The sequence below is a fragment of the Cucurbita moschata genome, unplaced genomic scaffold (genome assembly GCF_002738365.1).
Source record: "Cucurbita moschata cultivar Rifu unplaced genomic scaffold, Cmos_1.0 Cmo_Scf00006, whole genome shotgun sequence".
NCBI lineage: Eukaryota > Viridiplantae > Streptophyta > Magnoliopsida > Cucurbitales > Cucurbitaceae > Cucurbita > Cucurbita moschata.
Window position 1 is genome coordinate 3885433 of NW_019268522.1, and position 17438 is coordinate 3902870.

Sequence of the window (17438 nt, forward strand, 5' to 3'; positions counted from 1 at the left end):
TGCACACAAGCTAGCTCGGACAAACATGGATATAGAAAATAAGGAGTCAAACTGTCGAACTGAGTCAAACTGAATGGGTCAACAAGCTTGTATGATATCTAAGATGAGTAATACGCTGAAACATTATTCTCATTGGTTTGATTTAAGATGCAATATTTCTACCTTTGATAAAATTTATTCACTTCAAAAGGATGGTTGTTGTTTAGTCAATGATGTTAGTAGTAATCACTCGGTTCGTGTGAAATAAAACGTTTATCGACGATATGGAATTCCCTTTCGTTTCCAGGTATCTTTACACCCAGTGATGACCTGGCAAAAGAGGTACTGGCTGCTTCAGAAGCCAGTGGTGAGAAGCTTTGGAGAATGCCATTGGAGGACAGTTATTGGGAATCAATGAAGTCAAGTGTGGCCGACATGCTCAACACCGGTGGTCGCCCAGGTGGTGCCATTACAGCTGCTCTGTTTCTAAAACAGGTGAATTTCATCTTCTTCATTTCATTTTCTTCGTGCTTTCATCGATCGTTTATGTTTATACGAACCAAATAATGTCTTATCTAGCTTTAGGAAACCTGCTATGTCTCTGCAGATGAGATTATCCTCTAATACTAGTTTGACCCGCATTAGACTCCGCTTGCTTCCGACTCCCTATGAACCGTTCTATGGTTTAGAAGACTTACATTTGGAAATATGTTTCCTGTAGTTTGTTGATGAGAAGGTCCAATGGATGCACATTGACGTTGCTGGCCCCGTCTTCAGTGACAAGAAGCGCACAGCAACAGGGTTCGGTGTCGCCACGCTAGTCGAGTGGGTTCTGAAGAATGCTTCTTAAGCAGCAAAGGTCGGTAGGTCGAATTTCAACGGTGCTCTACTGTGGATGCTAGTAGTTTTCATGGCTTGGCAGCACTGTGAGATCAAGCTGAATAAAAGGTTATGAGCAGCATTTGTGGTTTTATTTATGTTTTTTTTTACTGGTTTGAGGCTTGTTTATCGTTTCTTAGCTGAGTTGGTGGATGTTTCATATGATATGCAAGCTAGTATCCCAAAGTTTACTTTCTTTTTTTACTGAGTTGTCCTTCTCTCTCTGGTCTTGGGTTGTTTTTTTTTTTTCTTGTGTTTCTCGTGGAAGATACACGAGTGGTTTTGGCAAAACCATGAACTTTTACGAGGGGTGACTATTGTTAGATGAACACGACTCTCCACAGTGGTATGATATTGTCCACTTTGAGCATAAGCTCTCATGGCTTTGCTTTGGACTTCCCCAGAAGGCCTCATACCAATGGAGAGTGTATTATTTGATTATAAACCCATGACCATTCCCTAAATTAACCAAGGGACACTTTCATTCAATACTTCCCCTCGAACAAAGTACGCCTCTCCTTAATCGAGGCTCGACTTCTTTGGAGTCATAGTTATTTTTTACTGCCTTCGAGGAGGCTTGACTCTTTTTTTTTTTCTTTTTGGAGTCCTTTGTTCGACATTCGAAGATTTGTCAATCTATTGGCATGGGACAATAGATTGACAAACACTCGCTGTCTTTATTAAGGAACCAAATGCATGTATGTAGGTCATCTTCATCGGGATATTCTCTATTATGTTATGCTAGTATGGATGTGTACATTCGAGTTTTATGTTTGTGGGCTTTTCTTTTTCTGTGGTGTCCAGTGACGTGTAATGTGTTGGGCCTAACTAAGTCAGGCTAAGGGGTACGCATACAAGTTTGCATAGTGGGTTCATGTGTGCGTACGTGGGGCTGTGTGGAGAAGTACTGCACATCAACCTTGCCTGAAACTGTAAAGCTAAGGTTATGTTACGATTTTGAAAGATAAGTCTCAACAGGTGTGTTATTGTAGAGGGAGAGTGGATGTGTTGATATTTCTATGGACTATAAGGAAAGTACATGACGACCTTACCCGAAGCTCGTTTCAACTAATCTAAAGGAAGTTTCGACTTTGGAAAATGCAATCTCTTCGGTCGAGTTTCTATTTACTGCTCTTTCCATATCTTTGGTAATTTATTTGATTCATTATAAATAGAAAACTTTTACCGCGGGTGTGATGGTTTTAATATACTCCATGATATTAGAGCCCCTTCGATTTCTTCTCTATGGCTTCCAAATTCTCTTCTCATCTTCTTCCTAATCCATATAATCACCATCAAACTTTCTTCCTCCAATTATCTTCTTTGGAAAAGTCAACTTCTCCCTCCTCTTGAGAGTCAAGACATGTTGGGTTATATTGATGGAACTATTGTTTCACCACCTCGCTTTGAACCAGAAACCTCCTCAACACTCAGCACCAAATATGCAGCTGATCAACGACTTCTTTGTCTTCTACTCTTTTCTCTCATTGAGGAAGCCATTGCTGTTGTCGTTGGTCTGTCTACTGCACGTGATGTTTGGCTCGCGTTGGAGACTACGTTCAGCCATTATTCGAAAGCTCGTGAATTGATATTCAAGAATAACTTGCAGCTAATGAAACGCGACACCAAACTTGCTGGTGAGTATGCTCGTACCTTCAAAACAATTTATGGACTCGAGGACACTGATAAAGTGCACTAGTTCCTTCATGGACTCGACACTGATTTTTCAACTTTTTCTATTACTCGGGTAGCTCTCACCCCTCTCCCTTGTTTTGTAGATTTAATCTTTAAAGGTGAAAGTTTTGAGTTGTTTCAGCGCTCGCTTGAGTCTTCTAACTCAACTCCTACGACATTCACAACCACTAATCGTGATCGCACCCATGGAAGTCACACTGATTCTTTTTGCCACCAACGAGATCGTTCTCATTCACACAATAACTCTTCCAATCGAGGACGAACCCACTCTGGCCAGGGTCGTCGGCCACCTTGCTGCCAAATATGTCGCATGGAGGGCCATTATGCTGACCGCTGCAACCAACGATACGTTCGACCTGATTTTTCTCATGCTTACCTTGTTGAAGCCTTCAACACTTCCTGTTCTATTGCTGGACCCGAGGCTGCTCATTGGTTTTTGGACACTGGGACTTCAACCCATATGACTACCGATCCATCTATTTTGGACCAGTAAAAAAAATTACACAGATAAGGACTCTGTGATTGTAGGAAATGGTGCATCCCTACCCATTACCCATACTCGTACTCTTTCTCCTGTTCCAAATATTCACTTATTAGATGTTTCAGTTTTACCTCATCTCACTCAAATTCTTCTTTCAATTAGTAAATTAACGTTTGATTTTTCTCTCCGGTACCTTTACCAATAATTTTCTTACTATATGTGTCGGAGCACGTCAACTCTGCTTTCATTTTTGTCTTTAGAAACAAATCTTTTTGTGCTTCGTATGATTTATGTCATGCTGGCCATGTGAATTATTCTGCTATTTTTTTTTTTTTTTTAAATAAAAAGGTCACATTTTTCTTACATCTTTATTGTCTTCTTCATCATTACGTAGTACCTGTCAACTTGTGAAAAGTCATCGATTGCCTTATTCTCGCAATGTACGTAGGTAGTCCCACATGTTAGATCTTATTCATTGTCATCTTTTGGGTCCTTCCCCTTCAAATCCAATTCAGATTTTCTTTATTACGTTACTTTTATTGACGATTATTCTCGACTCACTTAGCTTTACCCTTTAAAATTAAAATTTGAAATTCTGCTCGTATCAACGTTTTTCAAAGCGATGGAGGTGTGGACTCCTCTATGACTACTCTCCGCATTATGAAAATTTTCATCCCTTTAGTTGTATTTATCCTTGCTTGCGTAATTATATGCCGAACAAACTTTCTCCCGCACCATTCCTTATATTTTCTTGGGTTATAGTCCCTCTCATAAAGGGTTTCATCTTAATCCCACCACCACTAAGCTATACATGACCCGCCACATTCAATTTGATAAAACTCATTTTTCTACCGTCCCTAGCTCCCAAACCCTACCTATTTCCTCCTTCACATTTCAAATTTCTTGGAACCACATCTTTACCATGTATCATATTTGACATTTTATTATAGGCAAATATATAATTAATTGTATGTATCATATTTCACCCTTTATTATAGTTTATCATGTGTCATATTTGACCATTTATTACAATCAAATATCTTCGGCTTAACATAGGTATCATGTTTACTCAGTTATTACAGACAAATATCTTTTATCCATTTATTATTCTTTTTCTTTATTGTTTTTTTGATATTCTTTGTAATTTATTTGATTCGGTAAATAATTATAAACCGAGAAACTTCAACACTATTTAGGTGCGATGGTTTTAACAAATATTCTGACTTTTAGCCATTCTGGTTTAATCAATTTTGAAGGAATTGACCACGAGCAAATTTAATTTTTTTTTTCTTTTTAGTGTTATATTTTCAATACTTACTCAAATAATTTGACTTTTGTAGAATGATTATTGATTATTAAAAAAAAAAAAAAAAACTTTTTTTTTTGTTTAATTATGAAAGAGACCTAAAAATTGAGTATTTATTCTTATTCTTTTTTTAATCAAAGTAATAAAAAGCATAAAAGCTAATTTTAGGAATAATGCACTCAGTATATATTCCAATTATTTTAAAAAAATTAAAATATGAAAAAGGTAAATAAAATATATAATAAATGTGGTTCCAAGGGACCCACTTAAGCGGGCGGTAGAGAGATTTCTACCTATTAACTAAACCTTAAACCCTAAATATGTTTCTGTCCTGCCCGGTTAACTAATTTTGTTGCAACATCCTCAAATACTTTCTCGAGAGGAGAAAATGACGGAGAAGAGAGGGAGCTGAGAGACGAGAAATGAGAGCGGAGAGGAACACTACAAGGACAAGGACCACAAGGCGATCCTCTAAAATCTTGCTTTATATCTTAGGAATAAGTGCTTCGATATGAAAGGAACACGAAAAAAGTTGACGACCGAAAAATAGTATCTCTCTTCAAAAAAAATAAAAAAAATAAAAAAAATAAATTCTAAAACAAAAAAATTTATACCATTAAACTTTAGAACTAGAATCAATTTAAGTCCACTAGATAAACATCAAGTTTTAGTTGAAATGATTTAGTTCTTCCACCATTATTATATAATTTTGATTTATAAAAAGATTCTTTATAAAATTAACGAACGTTGAAATTAAATAAATTGGATATGAGGAGGTGGTGTGTCAAGAAGGACGCTGGCCCCGAAAGGGGTAGAATGGGGGGTCCCACATCGATTGGGGAAGAGAACGAGTGCCAGCGAGGGGACGGAACCTCGAAGGAGGGTGGATTGTGAGATCCCACATCGGTTGGGGAGGAGAACGAACACGGGACCTCGAAAGAGAGTAGATTGTGAGATCCCACGTCGGTTGGGGAGGAGATCGAAACACCATTTATAAGGGTGTGAAAACCTCTTCCTAGCAAACACGTTTTAAAATCTTAAAATGAAGGTTGGGGAGGAGAACGAAACACCATTTATAAGGGTGTGAAAACCTCTCCGCCCCATAGCAAACGCGTTTTAAAACCTTAAAAGGAAGCTCAGAAGGGAAAGTTCAAACAGACAATATCTACCGACGGTGAACTTGAACTATTACAAATTTCATTAATATAAGTGATTTAAAAAAATCCCGCTCTAATAGTTATAAATCACTCATGAACGATCTAAATTGATTCATTAAAAGCACGTTAAGACGTAACGAAGAGAAGTAATTTGAAAAAACACATTATTTTACAATTAACCTAAGGTAACACATTATTGTAACACTCATATTTTGACACTATGAAAGAATGTAAACAACACAAAGTTGCAAACTACAAATACATACTATATATTACATTAGTTTAGCTCATCTCATCAAACATGAGTCATATTATATAATGCATTCAGTTTTTTTTGGTCACAAAATATAACGCGCATCAATCGGCATCATCCGCGCTAAAATCTGGTTCGGGAGGCTTCTGCAATTTTATCAACTCCTGAGCGCTCTTTGCGTTGCGATATCGCTGAACGCCTCGGAGAGCATTGGCAGCAAATTTAGAAGCTAGGAAAGTTGCACGAATACTGTAAGAGCCTCCTCCGCTTGTGGTGGTCGTCGTTTGAGATGTCTCGGATTCCTCCGCTGCAACTTCTTCCTTTTGACGAAGTTCCATAGTCTTTCTCTTGGAGTATCGGCGCCATGCCGCTTGGATGAAGCAAGCAGCCCATGTCCTCCATTGTTGCGAGTAGAATCGAAACGTATGTTGCACCTGTCTACTGTGAAGGCGCCTGAACTGACTGGCCACGAATTTCAACTCTTCAGCGACGAGGGCGAAAGCCTCAACCTCTGTAATAGCCTTTACCGTCCTTGTCGAAGATGGAAGATTCGAACCAGATTTCGGGTCAAGAGCCCAAGTCAAAAGCTCTTCACCACAAAAATCACCTTCTTTCAGAAAGGTACGATTGAAAAATCCGCTCCGCCCACCATCAGTAGTCACACTCTCGAGCCGACCACGTATAATGAAAAGCATCTCATCGACTGGATCACCCTCACGAACTATGTAAGTGTACTCTGTAAACAAACACGGTTTTAGCCGCTCACAAATAGCATCAAGCAGCCTCTCATCCATGCTTTCAAACAGAGGAACCTGAAAATCATCAGCGAATATGAAAATGTCATCCTTTTGTCAACTTAAGTTTAGTTCAATTGGTTTAAGCATGTATCATCAAACATGAGATCAGAAGTTTAAAGTCTCTTATTCACGTTGTTGCATTGGAAAATAAAATATATCGATTCTTAAGAATTCACTACTGCCTAAATAATAATAAGAACGAACGAACGATAAAAGGTAACGACGCAAAGAAATAACCTTACCCTTCTTACTAAAGCGAGACAAAGATGTCGCTTAATATCTCTCCTAAGATCCTTAGGGAGAGTTTGAACCAAACTCTGTTCGTCGACTCCACGGGTCTCCAACCACTTGTACTGATCATATCGCCTGACTCTCTCCCGAAGTTCCTGTGGCAGCAAACGATGATGCATCCATTGCTCCGAATCACGCTTTTTCACCCTCATTTCCTCAAGCCTTATGGTTAGAGATTGAAGATAAGTCTGTCATAATAACATAACATCAGTTCTTTAACGTCTACGTGACAAGGCTAAATCGACATGTCCAAGGAAGTCGATACGTCCCCCATAATTTGCCAATTGAGGTTAATACAAAGATCCGCACTCGTCTTAACAGACAAGGAACTCCATCTAAATAATATATAAGACAAACTTCACAGATTCTTCCACATACCAAGCCATATCGTAAAAAATCCTATTGCCATTTCGGCCAAACCGCCCAAAAGGTTAGGTCGAGTTGCATCGGCTCACAAAGTATTAACAGAAGCCATAATTGCATTAGCTCACAAAATATAAACAGCAACCACACTTAGATAGAATGAAGCAATATTCTTGGTAGCAAGTTATTCTGGAACTAGTAAGTCGAAAACTCCTCGATAAACTTCGGAATGTTTGGGCTTTAATCCTACTTTTCGAGCCACATTCTGTAGTCTCGAGTTGCTCAGTTCGTAAGCACTTATCGATTATTTTACCCAATTTAGTTTTTATTATTAAGAGATCTCAAAATCTCTTCATTGGGGGCTGATCTAGCAAGCATCCAAGCCGTCCCCATGGAACAAGACCCCTACCTTTGGTTGCAGGAAAACGCCACGTATTTTAATTCCTAGATACTCGATTTAAACAAAGTACTTAAGCCTCTAAAAAGTCGAGTTCTTTTTGTGGACCCAAGCTACAAGAACACCAACACTCAAGACAAGATTCAGTAGAATAATCTACACGTTCGATCGATGAATGACCGTCCCAAGCATTAGATGGACATCACAAGCCAATGTTACACAAATCTTTATTATACAAAGGAAACAAAAGCTCTTTCAGATCTCCAATGCTCTCAACAATAACATGAAGTATGGTGTTACCTGCATGTTGCCAATAAGAAGTGCAAAGAGGATGAGACCAAGTACAGCCAATGCTATAGAAAAGATCACTTCAGCCGGGTACGTGCTTGTTTGAAGCCCCTGCCCAAGCGTACTGCCAAGGAATGAAATAAAAATAAAAAGGATTGATGTCAAAAACTTGGGCTAAGGCTGAGCACCTTCAAGTGTAATCATCATTTTCATGCAATTTACTGCATCATTTTCGACCTTGGTCCAGTGGAAAGAGATAATCAAAGGTATAGTTATGAGTCGTATGAACTACAATGTACATTTTCTAGCATTTTTCATACAACAACAAAAAAAAAAAAGTCCCCCAAAAGAGCTTTCCAAAAATTACATGAAGGGACTCCAATCCATCAAAATTAAGCCAAATTATAATTACAAAACGGCCTAGTGACACAAACCCACTGTTAGATCCCACATCAGTTGGGGAGGAGAACGAAACACCCTTTATAAGAGTGTGAAAACCTTTCCGTAGCAGATGTGTTTTAAAAACCTTGAGGGGAAGCTTGAATAAGAAAACCCAAAGAGGACAATATCTGCTAGCGGTGGGCTTGGGCCGTTACACCCACAACGAGGCATTAAACCTCACCAACTCCCAAAACACGTCACAAGACCACTCAATCTCTCTATAGTCAACCAGCCCCGCCCTCACCTCACAAAACGAGTCCAAGAGAACCTCCCCAATCGACACAAAGTAATCCTCATTCCAAACCAAACATAAATTAAAAGAATTCTACTAACCGGCCCAAAAGGATTGAACAAACAAGCAACCCCATAAAAGATGATACAAATCCTTGAACTGGCGCCTACAAAACTTAAGGCATGTATTATCCTATTTTCTTGCAGATTAACTGTAACGACCCAGATCCACCGCTAGCAGATATTGTCCTCTTTGGGCTTTCCCTTTCGGGCTTCCCCTCAAGGCTTTAAAACGCGTCTGCTAGGGGAAGGTTTCCACACCCTTATAAATGGTGGTTTGTTCTCCTCCCCAACCAATGTGGGACATCACATTAACATTTCGATGAGATTTCTTTATCGGAAAATTAATCATTTCCTAAATAGATTATAAAAAAAACGTCCTATATGAGAATAATTACAAAAAAAACACCTCCAATGGATCAAGAGGGTTGATAAGCTATAGTTACAAAAAGGAGGAGATAGTTCACTTCAAGTTAAAGCAAGAAAAGATGTAGGCTCACTAGATGTATGTATGGCTTTGTTCACCAACCTAGGTAAACGATGCACAATTTTTTTCTACGTGAACAAGGATATGACTACGAGGGTGAAACACGAAGTACATGCATATGTAGTACAAATTTCCCTGAGATCCATGGCAGATACAGTCCACTAGCTTGTTTAAATAGGGTAAGACATACCTTAAGTTCTGTAGGCCCCACCATAGACAGTAACAATATTTGCCGACAAAATTTTTGGATGCCGCAATGCCAGAGGACAAAGCCTGTTTAAAGATTCCAAAATCAAACGAATCATTATCATCAGCAGGTTTGCATCTCGACATTAGGGCATCCACACCTGTCTGGTTCCAAGTCGAATAGCCCTCCATGTCTTGGTTACCGCAATATAAGAAATTTTTCCTGCAAGGGGCACTACAATACTTCTGCCAACATGTGTCATTGCGTTCCACAGCTAATAAGTACCACAGTGCTCCAACTATCTGCAATGTTTAAGTCTAAGTAAAAATAAACTCGATTTGGTTGAGATATCAGAATGATGTAAGCCTCCGTTAGAAAAAGAATATACAAGAACATACAAAAATAAACTAGCGGCACAACAAGAGCCACAGCCCTAACTAAGAAACAAACTTGTTAGTGACTGAGTTATTGAAGGGTTAATGAGAAGATTGTATTATGAAGAGCAAGAATGCTCTCTATATATACAGAGAATACAAAAAGATATTTAGAAAATCTACCTAAAAAATCAGCAGAAAATCTGGTAACAAACCAGTAAACAAATAAAAAACTGAATCAAATTAAAACTAAATTTAACTCCTAACGATTTAATCAGATACAGCAATCTAAACAAATACGTGATCTTTAACAAAACTCTAATCCAAAACAATAAGTCCTAACCAACAATTACAAAGAAGCAAATAGAGTAACACCCACAATGAAGTATTAAGTCTAACAATACCCCAAAACTCACTCGCAAACCGCTCAACACTCCTGAAATCCTACTATTCCTCTTGAGCCATAACCCCCAATACAGAGCAAACACACAAGCCTAACAAAAACAATCTGAAAACAATCACCTCCATTACCCCCCAACAAATTCCAAAGGATGTCCAACAACACTCCCAAGTGACTAAGTAAAACTAACAATCCCTTAAATTTGATCCAAACCCTCTGCTGCATGACGACACTATAAACACTAAAGGTTTGAGAGAATAAGAATAAGTCCATTCCATTCACTAAAGATATATATATATATATATAGACACACACACACACACACACACATAAGTGTACAAGGGTAACCTAGGTAAGTGATGATGTATCAATTCTCCAAGAAGACCTTCCCAATTGTTAAATGAGAAAGATGAGTATATACTTGTGATATCCCACATCGGTTGGGGAGGAGAACGAAACACGTTTTATAAGGGTGTGAAAACCTTTCCCTAGAACACGCGTTTTAAAGCCTTGATATCCCACATCAGTTGGGGAAGAGAACGAAACACCCTTATTAAGGGTGTGGAAACCTTCCCCTAGCAAATGCGTTTTAAAGCCTTGAGGGAAAGCCCAAAGACGACAATATCTACTAGCGGTGAGCTTGGGCCGTTACAATACTATATCATATGGAGACTTCCCTGTTGAATAATTGACCATATGGTTGAAAGAAAATTCAGATTGAGCAAGAGAAAGGTCTCATTGTTTAGCCTTTTCACCCCTGAGGAAATGTAGAAGGTTACCAAGAGTATGACTAGTGACTTCAGTTTGACCATCTGTTTGTGGATGGCTAGTTATACTACAAGAATCTGTGCCAATGTTTTTTCCAAAGAGAACGCAAAAAATGACTCATGAACTTTACATCTCTATCCGGGACAATGGACTTAGCATCATTAATCTTTTTACAAGCAATGAAGCGAGCCATCCTACTAAAACGATCAATGATTACTAACACAAAACCAAAGCCTCATTGAGTTCTAGGTAAATCAAGAACAAAATCCATGGAAAAAAATCCTCTCAAATATAATAGGAATCAGTAAAGGAGTGTAAATTCCTAGGTTTAGGCTAGAACCTTTGGAAGTTCGACAAACAAAACAACGTTTAACAATTACCCCACCTTTCTTAATCTGAGGCCAATGAAACCTAGAAGATAGTGCAGCAAAAGTTTTGTCACGTCCAAAATGTCCAGCAAATCCACCCGAATGTACTTCTTAAAAATAGATTCTCATAAAGGAGTTTGAGGAAGTCATAGGGAATCGTTTTTAAAGAGGAAACCACCAACGATATGAAAATATTTACAAGGTATACGATTAGTACAATTATACTGAATAGTTTAAAACTAGATCATTCTAATAGAGCTCAGATAACTGATCAGGCAACTAGTACAAGTACTATAGGAAGAGTGCTTCTAGACACAATACAAAGTGAACTTTTCCACGAAGGGCCTACCACGCAAAAATTGTGATCTTCTTTGAAGTGTTAACCTTCAGAGAAAATGTAGAGGCTCTAAGATGGGGAGGTGGGATGGAACCTAGAAGAGAGACCCTCCGAGGGAATGGCGATCCAAAAAGGAATATCCCTCCTCAAACTCACCAAAGAGTCACCTAACAAGAAAAGAAGGGTTGCCATGTCAACTACTTTCATATCCCTCAACGAACAACTAAATGGGAAATCTAAAGAGGGCAGGACAAAGGCCATGAAATGCAACATCTTACCAAACAATAGGTACAGCCAAGGGAACACAAAACTAAAAGGTTTGTCTCCTATCCAATGATCCTCCCAAAAATAGACTTTGTACCATCCGTAGTAGAACAGTTTATAAATTGAGAGAAAAGAGGAAAACCAGATGAAATAGCCTTCCAACAAGGAGCTCCTAACGTGCTAAGTATGACTAGAATTCTTTTTCTATTCTGTAAGGAAGGGGCAATCTAACATTACTTCAAAAACAGGAACCGTAACGACCCAAATCCACCACTAGCAGATATTGTCCTCTTTGGGCTTTCCCTTTCGAGCTTCCCCTCAAGGCTTTAAAACGCGTCTGCTAGGGGAAGGTTTCCACACCCTTATAAATGGTGGTTTGTTCTCCTCCCCAACCAATGTGGGACATCACAATCCACCCCCCTTTGAGGCCCAGCGTCCTCACTGGCGCTCTTTCCTTCCTCCAATCGATGTGGGACCGCCCCCAAATCCATCCCCCTTTGCGGCCCAGCGTCCTTACTGGCACACCGCCTCGTGTATCCACCCCCCTTTGAGGCCCAGCGTCCTCACTGGCGCTCTTTCCTTCCTCCAATCGATGTGGGACCGCCCCCAAATCCATCCCCCTTTGCGGCCCAGCGTCCTTACTGGCACACCGCCTCGTGTATCCACCCCCCTTTGAGGCCCAGCGTCCTCACTGGCGCTCTTTCCTTCCTCCAATCGATGTGGGACCGCCCCCAAATCCATCCCCCTTTGCGGCCCAGCGTCCTTACTGGCACACCGCCTCGTGTATCCACCCCCCTTTGAGGCCCAGCGTCCTCACTGGCGCTCTTTCCTTCCTCCAATCGATGTGGGACCGCCCCCAAATCCATCCCCCTTTGCGGCCCAGCGTCCTTACTGGCACACCGCCTCGTGTATACCCCCCTTCAAGGAACAGCGAGAAGGTTGGCACATCGTCCGGTGTCTGGCTCTGATACTATTTGTAACGACCCAGATCCACCGCTAGCAGATATTGTCCTCTTTGGGCTTTCCCTTTCGAGCTTCCCCTCAAGGCTTTAAAACGCGTCTGTTAGGGGAAGGTTTCCACGCCCTTATAAATGGTGGTTTGTTCTCCTCCCCAACCAATGTGAGACATCGTAGAAACAGCCTAGGAGAAAGGGGAGGAGAACTCCCCCTCCTTGAGAGAGCTTCTTACAAGAAAAACTCTCTAACCTCTTTGGATAATAGATGGTACCGTTGCCAAAGAATTTACCATAACTGTGACACCACTCAAATGCAGTGAGTTGTAAAAAAATCCGACAAAAAAAAATGAAAGAAAATAGATTTATCTTCAAAGGTTCTCTTGCTACATTCTAATTGAATACTCTATAAAATAGCTCAAAAGGTGACCTGTCAAAGGACCTTTCCTTTACCTTTCAAGTTCCAGCCCATTAGGCCTCCCAACATCCAATCATCCACTCAGCAAGGAAGGTAAACCTGAATCTCAAAGAAACCCAACAGGCAATTCAGAATGATCTAGCAAAAGGGAAAAACAAGAAGAGATGGTCTAAGGTCTACCCATTGTCTAAGCAGAGAAGGAAATCAAAGAGCAAAGCCTATTCCTCATATTCTTCTTCAGCATCATATCTCGAGTATTAAGACTCCTATGTGCCGCCCACCATAAGAACACCTTCACCTTTTTGGGGACTTTAAACTTCCAAATCTAGTTAGCAAGTGCAAATCTGAGGGAAGTTCTACTTCCAGCTAGCTTCAAATACAAAAGGATTCCAAGGACCATCTAATAGCAGTTGTCACCTTCCCCAAACCGAAAAGCACCTAAACGATCAACAAGCCCGAAGCTCTTTATAAACAATTCCTCTTCCAGTGCCCAAAATCCAAGTTCCGTTGGTATCATCTCAACAATCTGCCACAGTTGCATGATTCTCCACGAGTCTCCCCAAGCCAAAAATCCTTCCAAAGGCTAACCTTCTAGCCATAGCCAACATTGAAAAAAAAAAAAGAATTTACAGAACACGGGAGCTAACTTCGCAGTATCAAACCAATGCCTATTTTTGGAGCTCGGCCGAAGAGTCATCCACCCAAAAGGATCATAACCACAAAGGCTACTCAATACCTTTCCCCACAGGGCCTCCTTTTCCATTGAAAATATCCACAACCATTTAGTAAGAAGAGTGAGATTCCTATACTGAAAAGAACTCATACCTATAAACCACCGAACAAAGGAGGAGGGAAGTCACCTGCCAATTAACCTAGTGACGACTGACCTTGTAATCACCCCATTCCAAAAGTAATCTATAGCCATCTTTTCCATACTGTTGATGCCTCTCACCGACATTTTAAGGAGAGAAAATACTACGGTAATCTATTTGGGATCAAGTTTATCAACGTTAAACAACCCCCCTTCGAGATGAGGAGTTTTTCCACTGTGATTTTAGCTTTGAACTTATCCGCTAACAACTGCCAAGGGGGGAAACCAGTGTAGGTTATGGGAAGACAGTCTATTTTACAGCCCAATCTTCCAGCCACAGAGGCAAACTTACCGTTATCAACATTTACTCCAATGACTAACGTTTTAGACAAATTCAAGGAGAGACTTGAGCAGTCAATGAAAAGGGAGATCACCTTCTACCAAGTTTTCAAACATCTAATTTTTCCAGGCCAGAAAACAATTATATCATCGCCATATTGCAAGTAAGGCAAAATCAGATCTTGATCCCCCATCAATAGATTATTGCTACAATTCCTTCTGAAAATCAAGTTAGTAAATATCTAAAAATAACCAATACACCACCCAAAATCCAGCCAACAAAATTTACAAAATAAAGATAAAAAAAAATGCCAATCAACTATAAAAATATACAATCAAAGAAACAAAAGCAATAAGCCAAAAAGTTATCCATCTTAACACTAAAATGTCCAAATCCATACCAAAAAATAGTCCATCACGTACAAGCACTCACATTTATAGTGTCATCCAGATAACGATTATCAAACTTTACCACATAGCTTAACAAAAACAAAGAAAAGAAACTCGACAAAGAGGGGGTTATCAATTTCATGGTTAATCAAGTTTAAGATTTAATTTGATTAATTTAACACTTTTAAGGTCAAATTTCACCTTATAAGCAAAGTAAAGAAAGTACAAGGGATAAAATTCTTTTGAATTTAAGGAATCTCTTAAAGGAAAGCCAAAATTGAGCTGCTATTTTCCAGCTACCAACCATTAACAAACACCATAAATAAATAAAATTTCTATATAACCGGCAATGATTATTTGTAAATAAAATAAAATACAGAATACTTAACAAACTGTGCACCAACTTCAAAGGGAACAGGAAGGACTTACATGACTTGCAAGCATATATAATAGCAAATAATATGCAGCACCTGCCCAGGCTGTTTCTGCAAATACGCCTGTTGTCCTTTTCAATTCTGAAGTCAATGGTAACGCTCTAAGAAATCTTGGGATATATTGAAGGAATACAATGAAAAGAAGGGCCTGTTTTGTCACATATACATCTGAACCTTTGGACCTCTGAAGAAATCTCCAGACCACAATCTGCATAGAAATAAATGGCAGACTAATGCTCAACATCCATAATCTTACTCCCACAACTCACGAGAAGAGTACTACACATAATTAACAGGGATAGAAAATCAAATTAAAAAAATGTTAAGAACTATAGTGGCAACTGTCGAAGGATCAGCCATAAGTTAGGAGATATTTGTGCAATCCTATTAATAAGGGAAGTAGTTGACCTCCCTAATTTATCTTATCTGTTACCTAGTATTTAAAGATTAATTAAGATTTATTATTACCTAGTATTTAGGGGTATAGTTAACCTATTATAAATGACACATGTACCTCTCTAAAAGTTAATAAGAAAAACAACAAGCTAATTTAGACTTGCAACATGGCATCAGAGCCTTCGTAGCTGATTCAACCTAAAGTCTACCCTTATCGATGAAGCCTTCATGGTTGTCAATCATTTATTGTGATCAAGACCCACCTTTCCTCTTGTTTATTTTACCATCATGTCAGAAAAAACTCAAGTTGTTCTTCCCATCGTCATCACAAAGTATCAAATTATGAGATTCAGATTTGAAGTATTCAATAATGGAGGGAACTAAGGGTGTCAGAGGAAGAAAAGGAGGCGTCAAAACAGATTTCCAAATCCATCGAGGCTAGACTTCAATTCCTGGATGAAAGAATCGAACGCTTTCTAAAGACCTTGCCACTGAGGTTTTGGAATTGGCCACGAATGCAGCGCATGACGACAAGAAAAATAGGATAAACCCTAGACATGTTCTTCTAGTTATGAGGAGCTCGAAAAATTGCTTCAAGGAGTCACTATTACAAGCGATGGAGTTCTTCCGAACATCCACTGTTTCACCAAGAGGAGTGAGCACGAGAGAGACAAACAATGCCCGTAGAAGTACTCCAAGAGAAGTGAGAACGCGAGAGACAAGCAATGCCTGTGGAAGTGCTCCAAGAGGAGTGAGCTCAAAAGAGGCAAGTAATGTCTATGGAAGTGCTCCAAGAGGGTGAGCATACTAACAAAAGTACTTCACAACTTACTACTTCATGAGTTAGTATCCAAGTTGAGAATGAATGGTATCTATTACTCAGCTTGACAGAATCAAAGAATTAGCTTTAAGTTAAGAAATATTTGTGCAATCCCATTAAATAAGGGAAGTAGTTGACCTCCCTAATTTATCTGTATTGTTACCCAGTATTTAGGGATTTGTTCAGATTTATTGTTATCTAGTATGTAGGATTTATTGTTACCTAGCATCTATAGACTTAGTTGACCTATTATACGCACATGTACCTCTTTGAAATTATGAAAAACAGCCGTTTAAGTGGCCGTATGCTATAGTCAGTGGCATCTACAACAAAAGGATACTGAGGGGTACAAAGACCTTGCGTGAAGGAGAAAACATGCCACCTAACCAAATTCTTGCTCATAATATCTTCATAATTTCTAAGGATTTGGGACAAGTGAAGAGGATTTAAATTCGTGGGGGCTCAATTTTGGGGATGAAGAAACTTCAAAGGAAGGTTGGACCGCTGCTGGAAGCTTGAGGATAGGAAACCCGTATTGACATAATGAAACTAGTCAACACCTAACTAACATAAAAGCAAGTAAAATGGGTTTAGAACGGGACTTAATATACGAGAATATCATAAAATCCTATCTGACAATCACTAATACTTGCCATTTATTTGTATCACACAAGACTTAATATACGAGAATATCATAAAATGGATTTAGCAGTCCTATTGGCTTGCAATTCGGTCTTGGAACCTCGAGTACACGAGTTTGATCCGCCTACAAGAGAATATTATAACTGCCCGGTAGTTGTTAGAAACAGATACTGACTACTTGATAAGGCAAATCAATGATAGCAGTATGCAAATAATGAACTCTCTTCCTCATGTCTCCTCCTACCCATCCACCTTGCCTCCCATTCTGTCATTTTCCTTCGTGTATGCTCCAACTTCTAAATAAGAGATAATCTAGGGCTAACCAAATCAATTTCTCAACTCATGAAGGTGAATAAAATTTCTTCTTTCTCCTCATTCAAAAAAAAAAAAAAAAAAAAAAAAAAAAAAAAAAAAAAAAAAAAAAAAAAAAAA

The 17438-nt window shown here is 39.1% G+C and overlaps 3 protein-coding genes across 6 annotated transcripts in view; 2 read left to right on the forward strand and 1 right to left on the reverse strand.

The window, feature by feature from the left end:
* The window catches only part of LOC111444232 (leucine aminopeptidase 1-like), a 5370-nt gene extending 4308 nt beyond the window's left edge, over nucleotides 1-1062 (forward strand). Inside the window, exons 9-11 of one of the 3 annotated variants that reach the window (XM_023082245.1) lie at nucleotides 287-474; nucleotides 701-857; nucleotides 891-1062. In XM_023082245.1, the coding sequence (XP_022938013.1) occupies nucleotides 287-474; nucleotides 701-829 (317 nt within the window). In that variant the 3' untranslated portion in view covers nucleotides 830-857; nucleotides 891-1062. Of the gene's footprint in view, nucleotides 1-286; nucleotides 475-700 lie in introns of all 3 variants that reach the window. The other 2 variants (XM_023082246.1, XM_023082247.1) reach the window with 2 other exon arrangements.
* A 196-nt stretch (nucleotides 1063-1258) lies between these two features.
* Nucleotides 1259-3166, forward strand: LOC111444234. Of its 2 annotated transcripts, none has more exons than XM_023082253.1 (2): nucleotides 1259-2499; nucleotides 2773-3166. In XM_023082253.1, the coding sequence occupies exons 1-2, from the start codon at nucleotides 2222-2224 to the stop codon at nucleotides 3044-3046; spliced, it is 552 nt and encodes a 183-aa protein (XP_022938021.1). In that variant the 5' UTR covers nucleotides 1259-2221; the 3' UTR covers nucleotides 3047-3166. The 2 variants fall into 2 exon arrangements, with proteins under 2 accessions (XP_022938021.1, XP_022938020.1); XM_023082252.1 differs by having other exon boundaries at nucleotides 1259-2495; nucleotides 2637-3166.
* A 2515-nt stretch (nucleotides 3167-5681) lies between these two features.
* LOC111444231 (probable cyclic nucleotide-gated ion channel 5) overlaps nucleotides 5682-17438 on the reverse strand; it is a 23345-nt gene continuing 11588 nt past the window's right edge. The window contains exons 4-8 of the mRNA XM_023082244.1: nucleotides 15144-15356; nucleotides 9296-9594; nucleotides 7899-8010; nucleotides 6790-7026; nucleotides 5682-6562 (exon numbers count right to left, since the gene is read on the reverse strand). Of these exons, the coding sequence (XP_022938012.1) occupies nucleotides 5855-6562; nucleotides 6790-7026; nucleotides 7899-8010; nucleotides 9296-9594; nucleotides 15144-15356 (1569 nt within the window). The 3' untranslated portion in view covers nucleotides 5682-5854. The remainder of the gene's footprint in view (nucleotides 6563-6789; nucleotides 7027-7898; nucleotides 8011-9295; nucleotides 9595-15143; nucleotides 15357-17438) is intronic.